Source organism: Solanum verrucosum, unplaced genomic scaffold, assembly GCF_900185275.1.
Source record: "Solanum verrucosum unplaced genomic scaffold, falcon-dt-bn FXZP01000177.1, whole genome shotgun sequence".
NCBI classification, from domain to species: Eukaryota; Viridiplantae; Streptophyta; class Magnoliopsida; order Solanales; family Solanaceae; genus Solanum; species Solanum verrucosum.
In genome coordinates, this window is record NW_026020401.1 from 931,171 (window position 1) to 956,032 (window position 24,862).

Consider the following 24,862-nt stretch of genomic DNA (forward strand, 5'->3'; position numbering starts at 1 on the left):
TTAGTGAGAATATTATACATGGAAACTGTAGCTTATGTTTTAGGTAGAATGATATAATTTGATTTCTAGGTTTGTAAATTGCTACTTAATTTAATGTTTAACAAAGGCAAATTTTGCGATATTTGTGTAGATGGACCGTAGTTGGATGTATAATGTGACTAATTTTGGTCGAATTGGGCTAAGACCTGAATTTGTAGAAGGTGTCACTGATTTTGTGGAGTATGCAAAGACACTAGAACCTTTTCAACGTAATGGTGTGATTAAGTGTCCTTGTAATAAGTGTAAATGTTTGAATTATGAAAAGCCAGATATTGTTGAGCTTCATCTCTATCGAAATGGGTTTAAAAAAGAATACACAGTGTGGACTAGTCATGAAGAAACTGATAATAGTTTTGATGTATTTCAACATTATGTTCCTGGTGAAAGTAGTAGTGCAGTGAATTCTAATGCAGAAAATTATAGAATGCATGACATGGTTCAGGATGCGTTTGGGGTGCATTCTGATTTTGAATCTGGTAATCAAGGTGAAGAAGCTCCTAATGTTGAATGTAAAATTTTCTTTGAACAATTGGAAGCTGTTAGTCAGCCTTTATATGAGGGGTGTCCACACTCGCAATTGTATATTGCTGTGAGATTATTAAGTATCAAATCATATTGGAATGTTCTTCAAGGGGCAATGGAATGGACTATGTGATTGACCTTATGCATGATTTAGTTGACCCAAATCTAGAGATACCTGATAATTTCTATAAGGCAAAGAGGTTGGTATCAAAGTTAGGATTGTCATCGATGAGAATTCATTGTTGTGAAAATGGCTGCATGCTATACTATGAGGATGATATTGATCTAGAATCGTGCAAGTTTTGTGGAAAATGTCGTTATAAGTTGACTCCAAGCGGGAAGAAAGTTCCTATTAAGGCGATGCATTACTTACCTCTTATACCAAGGTTAAAGAGGTTGTATGCATCTAATAGCTCTGCTCCTCATATGAGATGGCACCATGAAAATAGAAGACCACTTGGTGTTATGTGTCATCCTTCTGATGGAGAGGCCTGGAAGCATTTTGATAGAACATATCCACAGTTTGCAGCCGAACCACGAAACATTAGATTGGGTCTATGTTCAGATGGATTCACACCACATTATGTTTCTACTGCACCATATTCTTGTTGGCCTGTATTTGTAACACCATATAATCTTCCACCTGAGATGTGTATGACCAGTCCATATATATTTCTCAATTGTGTCATTCCTGGCCCACGAAATCCAAAAGTCTTGATTGATGTATACTTGCAACCTTTGATTGATGAGTTGAAATAGTTGTGGGTTCATGGGGTTGAAACATTTGATGTGTCTCTTAAGCAAAATTTTAATTTGCGGGCTGCCTTAATGTGGACTATTAATGATTTTCCTACGTATGGAATGTTGTCAGGGTGGATAATAGCGGGAAAGTTAGCTAGTCCTTACTGTATGGAAAATACTAAATCATTCACTTTTAAACATGGTCGTAAAAATTGTTGGTTTGATTATCAAAGACAGTTCTTGCCAATGGATCATGAGTTTAAGAGTATGAAAAATACATTCAGAAAGAATACTGTTAAACAGAATTGTCCACCTCCAATATTGACTGGAGAACAAGTTTGGGAAAGGGTTCAACACTTTCCAAAGGTCACAGAAGAACAACCGTACAAATTTGATGGGTATGGTGTTGCACATAATTGGACAAAACAAAGCATATTTTGGGAGTTACCATATTGGAAGGATAATCTTCTTCGACATAATCTTGATGTCATGCATATCGAAAAAAATTACTTTGATAATTTATTTAACACAGTAATGGATGTCAATGGCAAGACAAAAGATAATGTTAAAGCTAGAATGGACTTACCAGAATACTGTAGGTGAAAAAAGTTATGGTTGCAAGAGAAACTTAACAACAAGTTCTTCAAGCCTAAGGCTAGTTATTCATTTACATTGGATCAAAAGCGTAAAATATGTGAATGGGTCGAGTAGCTTAAGATGCCTGATGGACATGCTTCAAATTTGGGAAAACGTGTTGATATGGAGCACAGAAAATTACATGGTATGAAAAGTCATGATTGTCATGTCTTCATGGAAACATTACTCCCCATTGCATTTAGTGGCTTGCCCGATAGAATTTGGAAACCTATGATTGAAATTAGTTTGTTCTTCAAGGACTTGTGTTCTAATACGTTAAGAGAAGACAACCTAGTTCAGATAGATCAAAATACTCCTATAATTACAAATAAGTTGGAGAAGATTCTACCATCTGGATTTTTCGATGTGATGGAACATCTTCCTGTACATTTGGTGCATGAAGCACGCCTCGGAGGTTCGGTTCAATATAGATGGATGTATCAATTTGAGAGGTAAGTGTTTAACTCTTAATATTTTTATATCAATATTTTGTTAAAATCAATGATAATATAATATAATGTAGGACTATTGGCAAGTCTAAACGGGGCATGAAGCAAAAACATAGACTTGAAGGCTCAATGGTTGAATTCCATCTTGCTAGGGAGATAACTAATTTTGGTTCTTATTACTTCAAAAGTAGTGTGCCATGCTTACGAAATAGACCTAATCGCCATGATGATGGTGGCGAGACTATGAAGCCACTATCAATCTTCAATCAATCAGGCAAAGGTTCAAAAAAACGTACAAGGAGGAATCTTAATGCCATGGAGTTTAAGTCTGCATCGACACATGTCTTGTTGAATTGCCCACAAGTTAAATCATTTCTTGAGTAAGTTGTTATTTTTGCACAAAAATATGTAATTACAAGGCAAAACAATTAACTCAATATCCATCTTCTTTGACAGCTACTCTGTGCATTTATATGGCAATGAAAAAATGTTTGAGCATTTTTCAAAGTGGTTTCAAGATTATGTAAGCCTTATAATATTTTCATAATACTATCATTATTAAATAAATATATATTTAAATGATGCTAATTTCCTACTTTTCAAATATTTATAGATTTATGACACAAAAAATGGTCAATTTGATCAATTTTTGAAGGACCTTTCTTGGGGACCCATCAAGATTTATTCAATGGACAAGTATCTTGTAAATGGTTTTAAATTCAATACTGAAGAATGCTCCAAATATACAAAAAAAACTAACAATAGTGGAGTTTGGGTGAAAGGTGGTGATGGAAATCAAGATGGAGTTGATTATTATGGGGTGCTCAAGGAGGTTTTGGAAATGGAGTATTCTGGGTGGCCTATAAAAAAGATTGTATTGTTTAGATGCAAGTGGTTTGATCCAACCCTAAAAAAAGGTACAAGAGAAATCAAACAATATAATATTATTGAAGTAAAGCATACAAGGGAGTATGGAGCATATGATCCTTTCATTATTGCACAAAATGTTAAGCAAGTGTACTATGCTCCTTATCCCTTGCGTCCAGATAAAGTGGATTGGTGGGTAGTGATTAAAACCAAACCCATGGGTCGTGTGGAAGTTGAAAACGTGTTGGATGTTGCATACCAGGATGATGATATATCAAGTGTTCACCACACAGTGGATGTTGAATTAGAAAATGATTTAGAGCATCCTGAACACATATTAGAAGAGGTTGATATAGAAAAAATAACAGATGAAGGGGCAACTGCATCAATTAATGAGGAAGTGTGGTTAGATGAAGAAGAATGGTCAGAAGAAGAGGATGAGGATGAGGATGAGGAGGAATAATAGTTATATTGCATTGCTAAATTGAGTTGCTGCCTAGAGGTAAGAACAGGTCCATTTCTTAGGATTGTGTGTGTCTTTGGCAGATGGTAAATCGATTGCTGGATGATATCTTTGTTGATGAAATGATTTTCAGAGTCTGATTACATCGAGTTTTTTAAAAATGTTTTCTTTCCACCAAAAGAGATAAGATTTATTTTAGTACTTGTGTTCCCTAGTCATTTTCCTTCACAGGCATCCAATTTGTTTAAATCAACTAACTCAACAAATGGTAAGTTCCATGCTCTAATTTTTTGTTACTAATTTGGTTAAGAAGAGACGTATTTTTGATACATGGACATTTGTATTGTCTATGTTAATGTGTCTGATTTGCTAGTTTCGTAAGAGTTATCTGCCTTAGGAAGTTATTAGAAGCATGTGCCCTTGCATTAGTTTTTTGTCCTTGCATTCTATTTGTTTAAATCAACTAACTCAACAAATGGTAAGTTCAAAATGTGAAGTATTGTCATTGTATCTACATACAGTAATCTTGAGTTAGGTAACTTGTTTCCGTGAGAACTTGAAATTTACTTATTTTTTCTTTGAAGTTGTTCTTATTTGAATGACATAACAAACATTCATGAACATAACAAAATACACCAGTAGTTAATTTAGTTTCAGCTTTAGTTAATTTTGATTGAGACTTTACTTGTTATGTAAATATCTAACCTTATTTGACTAGAATGTTTTTGTTACTAATTAGATGGCAGGTGGTAATAAGAATAAAGATATTGATAATGCCCCCAAAAAGAGAAAAAAGAAAGATGGTATGGTTAGTAGACGACCGACAGGGATACATAAAAGATCAGACTCCATAACATATATCCCACCAAGAGACACTCCGATACATTGCTATTCTAGGCAGACCGAGCCATATAATCATGTGCCTCCACATATTGCCATTGGAATATACTTAACCGCCCCCCAGGTACCTGTGATGAGGCCCACATCAGGGTATGTTACCTCACATGGATACAGTGTTTTGCCTCCAGAGGCTAACCGACCAATGTCTAGTTTCTCTCGCACATTTACTCACAACCTTCATCATCATCATCTACTTCAAAACTTGGGATGTCGAGTCTTTGCCTTCAAGGTAATGGTTCTGAGCCTAACACTCCTACCACAAATCAGTCAGCTACAGCTGGTCAGGTCCTTACACAAGTTGGCGTGAGGGATATGCATAATAGATTTGTCATTGAGCCTGATGGCTATACATAAGATTATTTTTTTTTATAAAAAATCTTATGTTTATGATTATCTCATTTAATTATCTTTATTTTAACCTGTAATTATTTTGTATTACAGTTTCAATCTAGATGATGTTGTGGGGATCATTTCTCAGGCAATCAAAGATCTCTATAGAGATGCTTTTCCGACTTGGGGCAAGATACCAAGCAATCTCAAAAGATAATTTTTTTTGAAGTTCAGGGTATATTTAAATTTATTTCTTTAACACTATTTAAATACTTGTCTTCAATAATACTTATTAACTAAAAATTTATGATTTCATTGCAGAAAAAATGTGTTTGGTGTCCGGAACATGAGACCAAAATTTGTGCAAACTTTCACAAGAAAGTTGCGCATGTTCTCGCTAGTTTGTTGATGAAAGCTCGTAAAAATAATAAGAATCCTAGGTGGATTCTATCAGAGGATTGGGAAAAATTACTTGTGCATTGGGCGAATGATCCAAGATTTAAGCAGATGAGTGAGATTGGTAAGAAGGCTAGATCATCTACTAAGGGTGGTTCTCTACACACAAGTGGGGCTCAATGTCAAGGAAGTGTGAGAAGGAAATTGGTATGTATCATTTTTCTTTAAGTTCTTATATATTTTAGGTATTACTATTTAATTACTCTTGATTATAACTTAATTATTTTTATATGTAGGAAAAGGAACTAGGAAGACCGGTAACTCAGGCAGAGGCATTCAAGGCAACACACATAAGAAAGAAGAAAAATCTCGAAGATCCAGATGTGTGGGTTGAGCCGCAAGCTGAAATGACCTATGTAAGTCTCTAATTTAAAATAATAGTTACTTATTTTCTAAATTTATATTCTAATATTAATACCATTCAATTTAGAATTGATATCATCAAGCTTTGGAGGATTTACGACAAACTCAGCCAGAAGAAAATTGAGGTATGCCACTTACTCAAGAACAGGCTGAGAGAGTGTGGTTAGACTTGATTGGTGGGCCGAGTAGATATGGATATGCCTATGGCATGCCGCAACAGACCTTTCGTGAATATCATTCTAAGTTTGAAGGCCTAAGTAGTTCCTATGATGATGAATTGATGAAGAAAAATTTGGCTATGGAGTAAAAGATAGCTAAGCTATCTAGCCAAGTCGAAGACTCGCGGGCTAGGGAAAGGCGGAGGGACTTAGAATATGCGGGTCTTAAGGCTCAATTCGATGCATTACTTGCTTCATGAGGGATACCCCCTTGTTCCAATGATATCACTTTCCCTCCTCGACCCTCTCAGTCTCAACCTACTCGATATCTAATGTATGGTCAACAAAGAAATATGACAGATGAGTCTAGTAGTGATGAAGAAGATGAGGATCATGTGGCAAACACACTACCGCATTAGTGAAGTTTAGAGTTGTAATAGATAATCTAAGTTCTTTACTTTATGACTTTTTTATGGGACTTATTTGTTTTGTGAATGCATTATAACATTGAAATCCTATTATATAACTAACTTATGAATTTTATGGTTTTTCGTTCAATTTTGAATTACGTTGAAGGTGAGTTGCATATTGAGTTGATAAGAGAATATTTAGTAAACGTTGTATCAGTTGATTGTTGGAAGTTGTTTGAGCTTGATTTAGCTAATTAGAGAGGTATTGTGACAGGTGATGAGCAGCTGCAAAAACAGTTACAAGCTGCCAATTTTTTTCCAGGAAAAGACACCTCATGTGGTCTCTTTTTTGCCTTTTATTTTCCAGAAATTTCATAAAAGAGACCTCATGAGGTCGTTTTTCTGCATTTTAGTTTTTTGAAATGCAGTAAAGAGACCTCATGAGGTCTCTTTTCTGCAGTTTGTTTTTTAGAAATGCAGTAAAGAGACTTCACAAGGTCTCTTTTTGGCAAATTCATTTTTTAGGCTATGAGAAAAGCAGCCTTATGAGGTCTCTTTACGGATTTGTTTTTATTTCTTTCATAAAACAAACCTCATGAGGTCATTATTTTTTTTTTGTTTTAATTAAAGCAACCTCATAAGGCCTCTATTCAGAAATTAAAATAAATTTAATATACTGTATGGACCTCACGAGGTCTCTTTTTTTAAAAATAAAATAAAAAATAAATAATATAACAGTGACCTCATGAGGCCACCTTTATTAAAAATAAAACAAAAGAAAATTATGAAATTGCGACCTAATGAGGTCTTTTTTAAAAAAAAAAAATCAGAAAATTTATTGGTGACCTTGTGAGGTCTCTGTTTGGCGACCTAATGAGGTCTCTACAAAAAAGTCACCTACATTATAGCGACCTACTGTTGAGGTCTGCTTTTTCAGAAAAGAGACCTCATGAGGTCTCTTTTTACAGTTTTTTTAGTAGTGACTTGGTATTGGCAGAATTGGGAGGTCTGTTGAAAACTCTATAAACAATGTGCATTATGTGCAAGGTTTAAAATTCAATTTGTTGAGTATATCTCAAATCTGTGACAAGGGGAATGAAGTCTCTTTCATGGCTGACAAATGCTTGGTCACAAATTGCTCAACACAAAGAGTTGTTATGTCTGCTACCAGAGTGAAGAACATGTATGTTGCTGATCTTGATTCCATAGAAGGAGATGACCTATTATGCTTAAGTGCACAAGCTGATGATGTTGATCTGTGGCATAGACGACTGGGTCATGTGAGTAATTTCTTGCTGAACAAACTTGTTGCAGGGGACCTGGTCTGCGGATTGCCAAGAGTAAAGTTTATAAATGACAAAGTCTGCGATGTTTGTGCCAAAGGGAAACAGACTAAGTCATCATTCAAAGCCAAGAAGGGTATCAGTACATCAAGACCTCTGGAGCTACTTCACATGGACTTATGTGGCCCTATTCGAATTCAAAGCAGGGGAGGTAAGAAATATATTCTTGTCATTGTTGATGACTTTTCCAGGTTTACATGGAATCTGTTTCTGCACACTAAAGATGAGACAATTGCAATCTTGATCACCTTTGCAAAAGCTATTCAAGTGAAGCTGAACTGCAAAATAGCAAGTGTTAGATCAAATCTAGAGCTAGAAGGTTTTTGTGCAGAACATGGAATAAACCACAACTTCTCAGCACCAAGAACTCCTCAGCAAAATGGAGTTGTCGAAAGAAAGAACAGAACCTTGGTGGAGATTGCCAAAACTATGCTGATTGATTCAGGGTTTGCTATGAATTTCTGGGCTAAAGCTGTCAAAACTGCATGCTATGTGACTAATAGGTATCTCATCAAATTTGTTATCAAAAAGACCCCCTATGAGTTGTTGAACAACAAAAAACCCTCTATTGCACACTTCAGGCCTTTTGGTTGCAAGTGCTTTGTGTTGAACAATGGAAAGGATGACCTAGGAAAATTTGACGCTAGAAGTGATGAGGGTGTATTTGTCGGTTATTCATCGACAAGCAAGGCATACAAAGTGTTCAATAAAAGAACCCTTTGTATTGAGGAAAGTATGCATGTCAAGTTTGATGAATCAGGAACACTGAATGACCATGGTGAAGACTATGAGTTTGAAGAGTAGACAGACCAACAGAGGAATGATCAGACTGCACAAGGAGAGGAATCTGGCGCTTCAGGAGAACCTGGTCCCTCAGTTCCATTACAGGATGCCTTGCCTCCAAATTCTGAAGAAAGTGAAGGTGATTCTGATGCTGACAGAGAAGAAGAAATTACCAGGAAGTCTTGATGGAAACATCAATCCTCCTATCCACTGGACAATCTCATTTCCCCTCTTAATTCTGGAATTCAAACCAGATCAAAATCAAGAAATCTGGCAGCATTTTCAGTATTTATATCAACCATTGAGCCTAAAAACATCAAAGAAGCCCTACAGGATGCAGAGTGGGTAGTCTCAATGCAGGAGGAACTTCATCAGTTTGAAAGAAGAAAAATGTGGCACCTGGTCCCCAGACCAGCGGACAGAACTATTATTGGGACCAGATGGGTGTTTAGAAACAAACTTGATGAGCATGGGATCATTACTAGAAATAAGTCAAGACTTGTGGTACAGGGTTACAATCAAGAAGCGGGAATTGATTATGATGAGACTTTTGCTCCTGTAGCCAGAATGGAAGGCATTAGAATCTTAACAGCATTTGTCACTCACATGGAGTTCAAATTGTTCCAAATGGATGTCAAGAGTGTTTTCTTGAATGGGAACCTGAAAGAAGAAGTATATGTCAAGCAGCCTCCAGGCTTTAAAGGTGCAAACCTGCCCGATCATGTACTGAAATTGGACAAGGCTTTGTATAGGTTAAAGCAGGCTCCCAGAGCTTGGTATGAACGCCTGTCAAAGTTTCTTCTCACCAATGGGTTCAAGAGAGGTAAAATTGATAATCTTTGTTCTTAAAATCCAGAGGTAAGAAATTGTTAATTGTGCAGGTATATGTGGATGACATCATATTTGGAGCTACTTCAGACCCACTTTGCAAGGAGTTAGCTGATTTGATGAGTAGTGAGTTCGAAATGAGCATGATGGGGGAACTAACTTTCTTTCTAGGCTTACAGATCAAACAGTCCTCTCAAGGTACTTCAATTTGCCAAGAGAAGTACATCAAAGAGCTGCTCAAGAAATTCAATATGCTCGATGTAAAAGTGTTGGATACACCCATGAGCACAAGTGTAAAACTTGATGTAGATGAATATGGTGTAGAGGTAAATCAAACCATGTACAGGAGAATCATATGATCACCTCTATACTTGACTGCAAGCAGTCCAGACATCGTTTTCAGCGTAGGGATGTGTGCAAGATTTCAAGCAGCACCAAAGGAGTCTCACCTGAAGGCATGAGATACTTGAAGGGAACTCAGGACTTGGTCCTCTTCTAGCCTACTGGTGACTCTTTTGATCTTATAAGTTATGCTGATGCTGATTATGCAGGTTTTCTGGTTGATCAAAAAAGTACATCACGTATGGCACACTTCATACGATCATCTTTGATTTCATGGGGAACAAAGAAGCAAAATTTTGTGGCATTGTCTACTGCAAAGGCTGAGTATGTGGTTGTTGGATCATGTTGTGCACAACTATTGTGGGTTAAGCAACAGCTGGAAGACTTTGGTGTACTCACAGAAACTATTCCTCTCATTTGTGACAACACTAGTGCCATGAACATGGCCAAAGATCCTGTCCAGCACAAATGAACAAAGCACACAGATGTGAGACATTACTTTCTAAGAGACAATGTTGAAAAACAAAATGTGGTGATGAGGTTCTACAAAAATAAAGATAAGTTGGCTGACATCTTTACAAAGGCTCTAAGTAAAGAATCATTCATCAAAAATAGGATGAGGCTGGGGATGCACAAAATCACATGATTCCTTCCCTATTTTGTACAAATTTCTCCTTTGCTGACTATGCTAAGGAAGATAGGTATCTATACTTGTTTTAATGCTGGTCATAAAAGGATTCATCTTAGGTACCTTAATGCAGGTATACACTCATGGTATGTCTAGCTGAATGGATGATTTAATCACACTAGGCAGGGTTGCAAAGTAAAAGGGAGACCTGGTCCTCATGAGGTTAGTATTACTTATACTACATTGTCTTAATTGTCAACGTCACTGCCACATGTCTATACCTCATTCATCGTGTCAGTTTCAGGCGTCTTTTCGTTTTTAAATCCATCAGTCGCCACTGTTGGGGATCCGATACCCTTCTAACTTCTCTCTATAAAATCCCCAACTAAGTGAATCGAAATTCATTATACTTCTACATATTTTATTGCTACACGATTCACTAATTCTCTTTCAGAATCTATTGTTCAGTTTCTTCAACAATGTCTAATTCTAATTCTTCCTTAAAGACTCCACTCTCCCAAGAAGTTAAAAACCCTAGTTCATTCGACTTTCCATCCCTACCTTTGAGGAATCTCCCTCAACTCCAGTCTGTGGGAGTGGTGAAATGGTTGAGTCATTCACTCCTCAGACCGAAGTCTTGGCCTCCCATGTTCCTCCCTCAGACGAAGTCTTGGTCCACTCCCCTACCTTAGTGGTGTCTGGTGAAAAATCTCAGAATTTAGAGGCTCAATCTGTGGCGAAACTTGGTGCTGAACTTTTCTCTAAAGAAACCGAGGTTGGGTCAATGGTTGTGTCATCTAACATATCTGAAATATTGTTTGACGGAGATCTGCCAGACGAAAATGGTCCAGACTCGTGTATTCTAACAACAAGGGTAGAACTGGTGATTATTCAAAGTCTAGCCTCACTAAGAGGGGATACTCAACCCACATTGTTAGACCAAGAACTCAGGTCGCTGGATCAGGTCTCACACAAAATTCAACATGTGTTTGACCAAACTCCAATTCCTTTAGGTGTTGAGGATGATGGGGAGGAAGAAGAAGAGCCTCAACTAAGATGGAGAAGCAGAGGTGTGCGCGGAACAAATCCCTCACAAATTAGGGTTAATGAGTTGGAAACTGTCAACATGTTATCTAAAGATGTATCTCCTGCTACACGCACAGATAGTGCAGAGGAGAGAAACAGAAGGGGAAAGGGAAAACTTGTCAAAACTCATTTAAAGGGTGAAAATAAGAGGTATGGAACGAGAAGTGTGACTCAAAAGGTTCTAGGAAGTGCTATGGAGGCAATTGTTGCTCAAACTGAGAGAATAAGAAAAAGAAGACAAAAGGGCTTTCTGACTGTAGAACCCATATCTATTCCTATGCATGTTGACGACAGTGAGACCCAATCTGATAATATTATTAGGGTTGTGGCAAAATGAAAAATGGAAGCTGAGGAGGAAAGGGTGAAACTGAAAGGAACACAGAAAAGGGCAAGAAAGTATACTGCAAAGAAGGAGAAAGTGACAAAACAAAAATCTTCTGAAAAGAAGGAAAAAGTGAAGAAGAGTATGGATGCACAACCCGTAAAGGGACCTGGTCATAGGATTCAAACTCAAAAGGAAGAAAAGGAGATGACGGGGAGGAGAGAATAGCAAAAATGGAACATTAGAAAGTGTTAAATGGCAGAGTCTTTGACACTGACATTGTAACAAAGTTTGGTATGACAACCTTGTTTGATGTTGTCACAATTCAAAAATGGAGTCATCTGTTTGAACCACCTGCTCCGTATCTACATGAACCCGAGGTACGTGAGTTTTTCTACAAAATGGAACTGTTGGAAGATGGAGGAATCACAACCACTGTCAAGGACATTAGCATACTCTCGGATGAGGAAACTCTTGGGATCATTCTGGGGGTGCCTGTAAAAGGAGTTAGAACCATTGAAAAATGTAAACCATCTGGGGAGTTCACTAAGCTTGCCACCAAGTGAGGAGAAATTAAGCGTGCAGGGATGCCCAAGAAGCTTCTTAAAGGGGAATATCAGTTGGTGTTCGAGTTCATTAACAAAGTGCTCGTGCCTATGACTGAAAAACGTATAGTGGCATCTGTTGCTGACTTATTTCTTATGGAGAAGGTGGTTGAACTTGAAGAAATCAATCTTCCTGCCATCATGTTGGAGCACATGTACAGAGTTATGACCTGGAAACAGGCTAAGCATGGCATTCCATATGGGTACTTGCTGAACCTTGTCTTCAAAAATTTTAAGGTACCAGTAGGAAAGGGGGTACCAGGTACCACCAAACAGATGTTCACTAAGGCCACTTTACTGGAATGTGAGTGCATGGAGGGACCAACTAAGGGTAGGTCTCAGGTAGCAACGGTTCTGGAACAATATGCCACTCTCAAACGAGAAGTGGATGATCTCACCCATCTTCTGAATGACAAGGAAGTTGAAATTGCTAAACTCAAGTCTGAACTTCAGAAGGCAATATCTGGGGGACTTGGTACCAGTCATGCTAACGAAGAGGTGCTGCAAAAATTGAGGGATTAAAATGCACAACTGTTGAAGACAAATGCCTCACTCAGTGGGGAGGTTAAAGACCTCAATAGACAGATCACCAAGGCTCATGAAGATGCAATTGAGCGCATGCTGCTGTTTATGCGTACCCTCTCTCCCCTTCCCCCTCTGTCCTAAATGTGTCTCCCCTATAATTTTTTTCGTTTTGTTCACTCTTGTACTCTGAATTCTTATGTGGCTTTATGTTTTGACTGTATGACAGTGGTTAGTATCTATGATATGATGCTCTCTATATTTTGTGTCATGTTCCTGTGTGGCTTTATGATCTCTTATTGCTCTTATACTCATGTTTTGTGTGGCTTAATGCCCCGAATTCTTCCTTGCCTTACATTTTTACTTGGATATGTTTACTGCTTCCCTTTTCCATGATGTCAAAAAGGGGAAGTTTTGTGAAATTAGGGGGAATTGTGCGTGCAATACCAGGTGCAATATTAAGGGGGAACTGATTAAGGGGGAATACCAGTTCCCATAGTGGTGCAGGTGCAATATTAAGGGGGAACTGATTAAGGGGGAATACCAGTTCCCATAGTGGTGCAGGTGCAATATTAAAGGGGAACTGATTAAGGGGGGAATACCAGTTCCCATACTACTATTTGAATGAATGATGTTGCTCTCATGAGATGAGTTATGCTGGTTGTTTGTCATCATCAAAAAGGGGGAAATTGATAAGTGCTTATGCTCCTAGATGTTTTGATGATCTCCTCACAAGTGCAGGGACCTGGTCCTCTGCAGAGTATGAATACTCATCCGGTTGTCAAAATGTTGTATTGTTGTAACAACTATCCGTGTCAGGGAGTTGGTGAATCTGCAGAGTACTTCACCAATCAGAAGCGACGAGGTTGTTTGTATGTTGGCTAATAACTCTTCATAGTATATATCAAACAACAAACAACATGATGTATTCATTCATTCAAAGAGAGAAACTTTCAAGCTTCAAAGCAGCAAGGGACCTGATAGAAGTGCTTCTATTGCTTTCTGTACCAGCTGTATTTTGTTTGCTTGTAATAGTGCTTACATTGTAGGATTCGTTTCGTTGTGATAAGAAACGTTTCAACTTGTGTGAATCATTGTAAGTTCTGAGTTAGAGTTAAGTTGGTTCTTACTCTAAATCTATATTAATCTGGATAGGATTAGTATAGTGGGTAGTGTGGTATCTACTCTAGCTCGTCTAAGTAATAAGATGTGTTACTTAGAGTTGGGATTAGCAGGCTAATCTCGGTTTGTAACTGGCTTTTACTTTTGCTTGAGAAGATTAGTGAAAAACAGTTCTAAAAGTCCTGGCAAGCTAGGTCGTGGCTTTACTCCCTTGAGCAAGGAGGTTTCCACGTAAACTCTCTTGTCAATTGCACTTGTTCTTTACTGTTTTAGTTTCAACTGTGATGAGGACTTGGTCCCATTGCCACTGGTGAACGCATACATTCCAACAAGATGAAACTTAACACTTCCATCATTAACTAAGAAGTTACATAAAGGAGAAAGTGGAATTGGCATATATAAGAATCGTATTTTATTTTATTTGTTTTGCAGAAATGATCGCTTATTGCTTTAAAATTGGAATTTTCTTTTGCAAATAAAGAGTTTAACACTAGTAGGGGTAGATTTTGTCATTTTATATTTTTTTTTAAAATTAGTAATAAATAGATATATAGAAAGAATTGTTACAATAAAATCAAAATAACATAGGTAAACGTAATATCATAAATTACAAAAAAAAATTGTGTAATTGAGCAAAATGTTTAGGGAGGTTTGAAATTATCCTTTATAATTATTTTCACATGATTATGGTTAAGATATAATACCAACCAAACAATAATATATCAAGTGGCCGGTGGAAAAGTACTTTGATCCATCTAAATCTGATTCAATCAATATTGCAAAATGCTTAGTAAGGTACAACTCTGTAGAATCAATAATTCCATCTAAATAATAGTAATAACAACAACAATAATGTATTAAGTGGCTAGTTGAAAAGTACTTTGATCCATCGATTCAATCAATATCGCACCACGTTCATTAAGGTACAACTCCGTAGAATCAATAATTTTCATCTAAATAATAGTAATAACAACAACAATAATTGTTCAAGTGGCCACGGAGAAGTACTTTGATCCGTCTAAATCTGATTCAATCAATATCGCACAACGCTCTATAAGGTACAACTCCGTAGAATCAATAACTTACATCTAAATAATAGTAATAACAACAACAACAATAATATATCAAGTGGGTTTGAAAAAATGTTATTTGAAATACAATTTTATTTGTTTTTACTTGTCACTTTAGATTTTAATATATAGGAAAAATTACTAGAATATTCAATTTAAGACTTTAATTTACATAATGTTAATTTACTCCTTTTATTTACAACATTATCATTTTAATTACAAACCTGACAACTTAATAAATATACATATCTTTATATGATTTTTTTACCTATTTTTTAGCTTAGTGGGCTGATTTTATGTGTTTCATAATTTATTATTTTTACTTTTTTGATTTTCAATCACAACTATAATTAGTTACATTATTTTTGCCTCTTTTTTTTTTCTCTTTCTTACTTAATACAATTACACTTCTAATTTTTTTTTTCTTTCTCTTCAATTACGTTTTTTTTTTACTTTTAGAATAATATAATGATAAAAAAATATATGATATAGAATGGTATAACTTCTTGTTTTTCTTGATATTATTTAAGTGCAAAATTGGTATATATATAGTGGTAAAATTATGAAATAGAATAGTATAAACATGTTGTTTTTCTTGGAATAAGTTATCTGCAGATAATATATATATATATATATATATATATATATATATATATATATATATATAGTGGAAATTAGGATATGGAATGGCATAAACATTTTTTTTTGGATATAATTTTTTTAATATTATATACATTATGGTGATAATTTGGTGTACATTACAATTTTTGACATACCGTATTTACTTTGGAACTCTCAATGACAATTATAGTTGAATATGATTTTTTTACTTATAGATCCAAGTTTTTAGGATGCACGTTTCTTTCTCTCATTTTTTTGGTTGATTTTTTCAATTCTAGTGCTGATTTTTTAGGGGAGAATTTATTGCCTAATTAATAGGATTTCTACCATTTAATACATTCCTTATTTGATACAATTACTCTTGAATTTGTTCTTCTCTCTCTCCATTTTCGTTTCAATTCTTTTATAAAAAAAAATACCAATTTAAGTTCCATTATATAAGTACCAATATATGCAAAGTAATAAAAAAAAACATTTGCATACCCTAATAATAACCATTTGCATACCACAATAATTATTTATGCATACTAAATGTATATCAATAATAGAATTCTTTTAGGTAATATTGTAAAAAAGGAAATATGAAATCTTATTATTGTGTCAATTGATGTACAATATGATTTCAGTATATTTTTTTTTATTTGTAAATATCATTTTACTAGTATATAATTTGATTCTTTAAAACGGTATACATTGTGGTATAGAACTTGAAATTACACTAAAACTATATGACACTATTTACGAATAACTTTAAAAATTTATAATATAAAAATTGTACCATATAATATACCAACAATTATTGAATTCTACCCCATATAATATACCAATTTAGTTGATATTTCGTGCCTTTTTTTTCCAAATGACATTTAATACCACAAGGAAAACCAACATAAATAATATAACTAATTACATCATATGATTCTGAAAAAAATGTTTAATAAATAACCAATAAAATTCAAATCCGCTAATAACATTCAATTAGATTATGAAAAAAAAAGTTATAACAATAAAAAAAAAATTAGCTCAACAATGCTAATCCTCATATGGATATTTAGTACAAGTTTTGGTATTTGAATTTTTTTTTTTTAAAATGGTATTTGTGTCACATATTACTCCTTCAATCTTGAAATCCACATACCTTTCTGCAATACATTTCAAAAAAAAATAATTAAAGAACCTACTAAACAACTGTTATAACAATCAAATTTGAAATACACAATCATATTTTTTTTTACATCACCAAAAAAAAGTTATATACGTAATGGTGTATAATATGATTAAAAATTGGTGTCCACTTCATTATTCTTATAATGAAATTCGAACACCAACTTATAACCAACTAATATAACATTGATTTATGAAGATTGATAAAGATGAACATGATTATATGTTACAATCCAACTATGCATAACACCATGATTATATGATTAATACATTATGGTGACAATTTGGTGTACATATTTCAATCTAATATATAATGTATGATACACCAAACATTTACACCACAAACTAACCAAAAGTAACTAATTTATTTATATAATAAATTTAATTAAACAATCAACTAAATGCATAATACCATCATATAATATCTATTTTTTTAAATTTACACATTAATTATAGTGTACTTGAATGGTGTATAATTTAATATGATAAATAATACATATTTTAAACCAATATTACACCATGATCTTACCAAGAATTTTATCAAATTATTTTGGATAACCAAATTAATTAAAAAGTGAGTACATTACTATTTAACATTGATTTTCATATTAATATTGTCATTAAACAGTGGTAAATTTATAGAATTCGAGTTATATTAGGTATTAATCTTGGTTTTGGTTATATTTGCAATCCTACAAATCATAATACCGTAATCTACAAATCATACGAAATGTTCGTTTTAACAATTATACAAATAACATTAGTGTCATGAATGATTCATCAAAATCAATTTACAAATAATAAAATTTTCATGATTAACCACAACAAAAAAGCCTTAAAAAGAGATTTTTCAGCCACTGAAACATTTGTTTTTTTTTTTTTTTTGAAAAATCAAACTATATAATCTTACAAAAATAAATCAGAAGTAATTTTAAAAAAAGATACATACCGGTGATATCTCATATTTGTCGTACTGAATTAAAACGGACACGTTCTTTCTTTCAACCATTGAAACGACCTTAAACAGGAGATAAAGACTTTGTTTTTTGCTACAATACGTTGTTTTGAGATATGAGAAAGAAATATTAGGTAATGAATATTTGTGGAAGGTAACTAAATTGGAGTAAATTAAGGAATTAATATCTTATTTAATATGGAATGATGCGTTGCTTCTTCTTTTTTTTACCATTTTTTAAAATTTATTTTTATTTTGTAAAGATTCTATTGCTATGTTGGTGTAAAGTCAAACTACTGTTATATAGAGGCTATTTAGGTGCTTAAATTGTATATTTAAGTTTTTACCCTTTTATATATCTCTTAAAAATTAATTATTGATGTGAATATATTTTATTATAACACTCTGTTAATGTTAATTGATATATATTCTTAAATTTTGAGAAATAATTTGAGAAACAAGTACTCCATGAGTAGTACATTAATTCAAGTTGCATTTTTTTTAAAAGTTCGAGCCAAAAGGGCCACTGTTTTCCTCTAAAAATGCATAAGGAGCACACCAAAACAGACAATTCGTTGTTGGGACAGTGATATCCTTACTTCAATTTAACACCGTTGGAGTCGTCAAAAGTTGCATGTTTCTCGCTGCAGGGGCACGATTTAGTTGCAATTTTTTATATTTTATTTGGCAATATCCCTGCACCTGCAGCAATTTATTTTATTTTTAAAAAAAATTGTTTCTTTACCATTTTTTTTAATTAATAACGATTTTTATAAAAAAAAAAAAAAATTGATTAAATTACTGCCCATGCCCCTGCCCAGGCAGCGATTTCTCCCCAAAAATATTCTTTTCTAAATTAGCCATCACTATGCTGTCTATTTCTTTATTCCCACTCCAATTGTGACCTTATTATTTCAATCTTAATCTAATTATTTACAAGAAAACAAACCAATTAAATTTGTAATTAACAAAAATGGAAGTCAACTCTATTAAATATATATATAATAGATAATACTGTATCGAGTGTTTACATTTAACTAAACAAAAAAAATATTTATCATTTAATGATAGTTAAGTTTTAGAAAGTGTATATGCCAGCAACAAGATATATGTCTAATATTCATTGATCTGATATAAATATTCGATACAAAGCACATGACAACTTTCTAGAATTTTTATACAAGCACCACAGCCATAATTATGTCAATTTATTTATTTATTTGAAGAAATGCCACAAAGAATAGAACTAGAATTCCGTGTATTTGTTGAATAAAAAAGAAGTTGAGTGAGTTATATTATTAATTATTCTTGTTAAATATTTTAGAAAAAAGAATTTTTTTGGGGGAGAAATCGCTGCTCGGGCAACAATTTAATCAATTTTTTTTTTAAAAAAATCTTTACTAATTAAAAAAAATGGTAAAAATCGATACCAGGCAGCGATTTAATTCAAGTTGCACTTTTTTCAACTCTAATTCTCACAAAATTGTGCTATACAAAAAATCTCAAATAGTGGTTACCGAAATATTTTTTTTATTTATTACTACTAAAAATCTCTTAATTTTCACAATAAATATTTCAAAAAATATATTTGAAAATTGTGTGACATAGCACAACTAACAAGTAAATAAAAAAGAAATTGTTGAAAAAAAATGTCACAAATTAATAAAGGAAACGACTACACAGTTGTTTGTCGTTGGGACCATGCTTTACCTTTTTTGATCCATCTAGAAATTTCTTGTATTTTTTGGTATTTTAGCTTCAAAAAGTGACCTTTTTGGCTTCTTTGTGGCTTGATGATAAGGATTTTCAGGGATGGATGCATCATTGCTGGTATTGAGTCCAGTTTAATCCAATGCTTTTGATGCAAAAGACAATTTTTTATGTAAAAGTTTACTGAATTTGTAAAGAATAGTAAGTCTGAACATGTAATTTTAAAATAGGTTCAAGGTGATTTAAAAAAAATAAAAAATTAAAACCCAATAACGACAATAGTAACACAAACACAATGTGGTGCGAAGAAAAAACACAGATCTTTCGAAACTTCATACACAAAAAAAAAAACTATAAATCGCAAAGGTATTATTAATTATTAACACACATTAAACCACATTAATAAATAAAATAAAAATAAGAATTTATAATTACGAGCATGTGAAGATACAAAATTTTAATAAAAGTTATTAAAATTATTAAATCATAAGTAAAAATTTTACTTCACCCCGCCCCCCGCCCCCCAACCCAATTTCTTTTCCTATGTATAATTACAACTTTATTGCCAAAAATAATCGAGAGTGGGCCACTTAAAATATTATAAAAATAATTAAATAATTTTTTTTTAAAAATAGTATGATAATTTTTTTATTGTAAATTTTTTACCCTTCAAACTAACAATCCTTTTTTTAATTATTGTTATTCTTATTATTTATTATGTGGCGGCTTACTCAACTTTTTATCAATTACATATACGGACAGCTTACCAATTACCGCAAAGGGCTTTTATTGATTTTATATATATATAAAAAAAAATCAATAATATTCATGGGGCCGTGGAATTGGATTGGGCAGATTGGAAAAAAGTTGATGGGTTGGGGATTTATTTTTATTCCATAGGAAGATACCACGTAATAAGAAGTAGAAGTAGTAGTAGTAAAAATGTTAATTTTATAAATGGTAAATATTTTCTTAATATAGTATATTTATGTAAGTATTTTTATTCTTAATCAAATAGATGATGAGTAAATTTTAGGTTTGGCAAACATAAAAATAATATTTGTATGTTATAGCTATAGTTTACATAATTGCGCTCCATAGCTAATTTTATGTTTGTTATGGAGCTATTAATTTGTATATTTCGGTATTCATTCCAATTGTATAAGTATATATTTGAAATTTGCATACAAATAAGAAACTGGCTTGGTTGTAAGTTGTATAAGTATATGTATTTTTGTTGTGATTTTCAGTCGTATATGTATATGTGTATTATATGCATTTAAATATAAATCTGTATATGTATATGTAATTGTATTGTTGTATACAAATAGATTTGTATATAAATCTCTCTCTCACTTTATACAAACACACATTATACAAAATACAATTTATGTATAATTTGTGTTTGTATAAATCGAGAAAGAGAGAAAGGCAAAAGAGAACTAGGCTGGGGAAGATTTGTATTGTATAATTACAAGTGTATAGGATGAAGAGATATATATTTGTATTTGTATATACAGTTTTCTCTCGCTTTATACAAACAAAAACACAATTTATACATTTGTGTTTGTATAAAGTGAGAGAGGCGAGGGAAAGTGGCGAGCGAGATTTCTGGGGAGAGGGTGTTTGCTACGAATTAGAATTAAATGAAATTGTGGTTATAACATTTATTTTTGAATTAATAGTTTGTTATTTCATACAATTTTTTCATAGATGAATGAGGAGTATATTTGAACTTTTTTCTTTTAATCCAAAGGACCCATTGGGTCTTATTTTTTAGTATAACTTACATAAATCTCATAGTTTTAATATGAAATTACAATCTATTTCTCATTAGTTTGTAATTACAGTAATCCCTTAAAAAGTAACACAAACCGGATACATAATATGTAGCTTGGATACCTTAAAGAGTATCTTGGATATATTATAACATAAACCGGATACATAATATGTAGTTCGGATACATTAAAAACTAGCTCATATACATAATATGTAGCTCGGATACATTAAATATTGGCTCGGATACATTAATATGTAGTTCGGATACATTAAAGAAATAATGAATTTTAGAGATTTTTAAAAATAGAAGGGGATATTGGAAATAAGGGAAACATAAGATGTATATTTCAGTAATTTTTCCTATTTGGTATTAAATAAGTGATGATATTTACAAAAGTGGGCTAGCCTAAAGTCCTAAAGCCCACTAACAAAATCCGCAACAGTAAAAAGAAATATTGTTTAATTCGATAAACATTTTGTTTAATTTCCTCATAAAGATGTTACTGATCCAACCCCCTATTATTTTGGACTAGAACACATATTTCTATGAGGAATTACTATAAGTAGCTATAATTTGGGTTATGATTATAAATAGTAGATATAGTTTGCCTAATTATAATTCATAACAATAATTTTAGAGAGGAGAGCTGAAATCGAGACAAATAGAGAATAGAGACGAGCATGGTGTATCTCATATACAATTTGTCTCTTAATTGCAATTGAGTCCACAGATTCTACTGTGTGTCCTTAAGAAATTTAATCCCCTCAAGTACCCGAGGTTGCAGATTAATTCATCTCAAGATAAAACGGATTAACCATTAAAGAAGTAGCGGTACCTCAAACTTCAATAATCTCAACGAACTCAAAATGACAACAACAAATCACACACAGAGACACAATCGATTGATTTTATTTTGGAAGAAATGTATGCAAGAGAAAGGAAGAATTCGATTTAGAAAAATGGGAGAAAACCTCTCTATTTATAGCCAACAAGGGGTGAAGGTCACAACTCTTTGGAAAGAAGACAACCTTTCAGAAATGTCACAACATTTTGGAAAAGGCACAACCTTTCAAACAGTCACAACCTTTTAGAAAGGACACAACCTTTCATAAAGGTCACAACTCTTCGGATTAGCTCCTAACTAAACTAAGGGATTTACATAAGTTCCCTTTTTTTTTAATTTATATTTTCCATTGTTCTTTTTTTCCCTTCGTGAAGGGCAAGAATAATTTTTAAATCTTTCATGTATGTTGGGGTTGATACAGTTTTTAGTCGAGTTACATTTTCTATTTGATTCAGTGAAGCACCATTGATGTCGTGTTCAGAACACGTTTATGTACTTAGGCTTTGTGCTGAATATGGTGGTTCTGTTTTCAAACCTTTTGTTGGAGCTAGGTACGATATTGTTGAACGTAATACAGTCAAACTTCTCTATAATGATGTCATTTGTCTAGAATTTTTTGTTGTTGTTGTATCAAGATGTTGCTATAGAGAATATATAGTGTGTAACCTAATATGAAAAATCAAGAATTACGCCTCGCCTTGTTAGGTTATGTACATCACACTTCCATTGGAATTGAATAAAATAGAACATGCATTATCAAGGTTGGATTGTATTATAACAAACCTCCAAAGTTTTATTACAAGACTTCGAGTACGATTAAAAAAAAACACACAAAGAAGTTAAAAAGAGAGAAAACGGACACGATCCGTGATTAAGCAGGATCAATCTCGACCTATCTTATTCTTGTCCACATGATTGTGCTACTACCATATATTATGATATGGAAAATGAATCTCTTTCATTAACGTCACTTCACCCTGCATTGTCACATTAAAACAAACATTAACCAAGAAATTTACTACCTAGCTACATATATATACAATAATAGAAGGAGTTTCTAGAGTAGGGGTAATTAATTGTAAAGAAACCTGAAAAGTGGATTTAAGTCGGATTTAAAAAAAAAACCTATTCCTCTTATATATATTTACGGTTATGCCACTAGTCGAAATAATTATATTGTATATTAGGGGTTGAAGTGTCCCACATCTACTGGAGAAGGGATGAGTGGTTTCTTTATATGATCTTGGACAAATCTTTGTTTGTGAGCTAACTTTTGAGTTTATATTATAGACTCAATATTTATTTCATAATTTGACATGGTATATCAAAACTAGATTCATCCTAGTTTATTGTTCATCTGGTTGTTGAGTTCCACTTCGATTGTTTTTTTTTTTGAAAAATAACTTGTATTTTATTTATTTTCTAGTGTTCAATAAGTAAGAAAGAAAACATTATCTAAAAATATTTATATGTAATCTAGTAAAATACTATAGGAATGAGATAGGGTGGGAAATGATGTTCGGGAGTGATGAAGAGTGTGATGGTCAAGGGTTTGAGCTTACAATTTCAGCGCAATGAATTTAGAATGTCTACTTAATAGAATTTATTTTCTCTAATTCGTATCAAACACATCTTAAATGTTCTAACTTTTAAGATTGAATTAGGCTAACGTAAACTAAAAACATACTTGGAGCAGTCAACAGAGGGGCTGATCTCAAAAGGAATCTCGACACCACAAACTCCAGAGAGACCAGCAGCTTTGCCAAAATCAATGCCTTTTATAGTATTAGCAGCTTTTTTGACACATCTACATGATTTTCTACGCTCATGTGGTGTTTTACAAAGCTTAAGCAAATCTTTAATGACACCACAACAGCCTCCTATTGGGCCACGGTTCTGCAAATAAGGAAGGCAATTCACCACCCCAACCTGTATTTGGCCACAAGTCACTGCCTCTGCATGGGGTGCAAATGTAATCAACATGCACGAAACCACCAAACATGCAATCTTGACAAACATTTTCATTCTTTAAAGAGAAATTGAGAGAATAGTGTGAGGAGTGTTGGGTAGAAAAAACTAGTGACAAACTTAGGGTTTTTATAGAGGAAATTAATTGGAACTAAAGATGATGAAGTGGCCGAGGAATTTATTCCAAGGCACCCACTGATATAACTGATAAAGCAAAATTAGATGACAGTTTCAAATCGATTAATCCCAAACATAACTTAAAAAAAAATAATTTACTCTAAATTTATTTGGTTTATTATTTTTTCAATCCAAAAATCAGAAACTCAAATCAAAATTTTCATATTTAATAGGAAAAACTATATAATTAGACATACTTCACTACCATATATATTATTATTACTCATACTTTTAAAATATTATGTATTTTACCACTAATTAAGAATTCTCTATGTATCTTACACTTAGATACATGTGTTTTTGCTATCTGATACACAAAAATATGCAGAGAGGCGAGCAAGATTCGTATGTATCTGGAGTGATTTGCATGTATATGGGATACCCGATATATGAGAGGGTGGCGAGTGAGATGGGAGAGACGCGAGGGAAACGAGTGAGATTTCTATCACAGATAGATACATGTGAATCCACTTGGATACAATGTATCTAGAACAAATTACACCTAAATTTGACCCCGTGTTTCCAAGATACATGTATTTGGATGTATCTTAAGTAACTAGGTGCTCATAAACTAGGCAGATTATATAAGTTCCTTTATTTAATTAGAGTAAATTTTAGGTTTAGCAAACATAAAAATCATATTTGTATGCTATAACTA

The 24,862-nt window shown here is 33.2% G+C and overlaps 2 protein-coding genes and 1 pseudogene across 2 annotated transcripts in view; 2 read left to right on the top strand and 1 right to left on the bottom strand.

Annotated features, from left to right (window-relative positions):
• The window catches only part of LOC125839970 (non-specific lipid-transfer protein 2-like), a 554,062-nt gene that overhangs the window by 517,080 nt on the left and 12,120 nt on the right, over nt 1-24,862 (top strand). The gene's annotated exons all lie outside the window — the stretch shown is intronic.
• On the top strand, nt 146-6,073 carry LOC125839893 (uncharacterized; annotated as a pseudogene).
• Nucleotides 22,788-24,127, bottom strand: LOC125839971 (non-specific lipid-transfer protein 2-like). The gene is made up of 2 exons (XM_049518933.1): nt 23,747-24,127; nt 22,788-23,036 (listed from the first exon to the last, which is right to left on the bottom strand). The coding sequence occupies exons 1-2, from the start codon at nt 24,082-24,084 to the stop codon at nt 23,027-23,029; spliced, it is 348 nt and encodes a 115-aa protein (XP_049374890.1). The 5' UTR covers nt 24,085-24,127; the 3' UTR covers nt 22,788-23,026.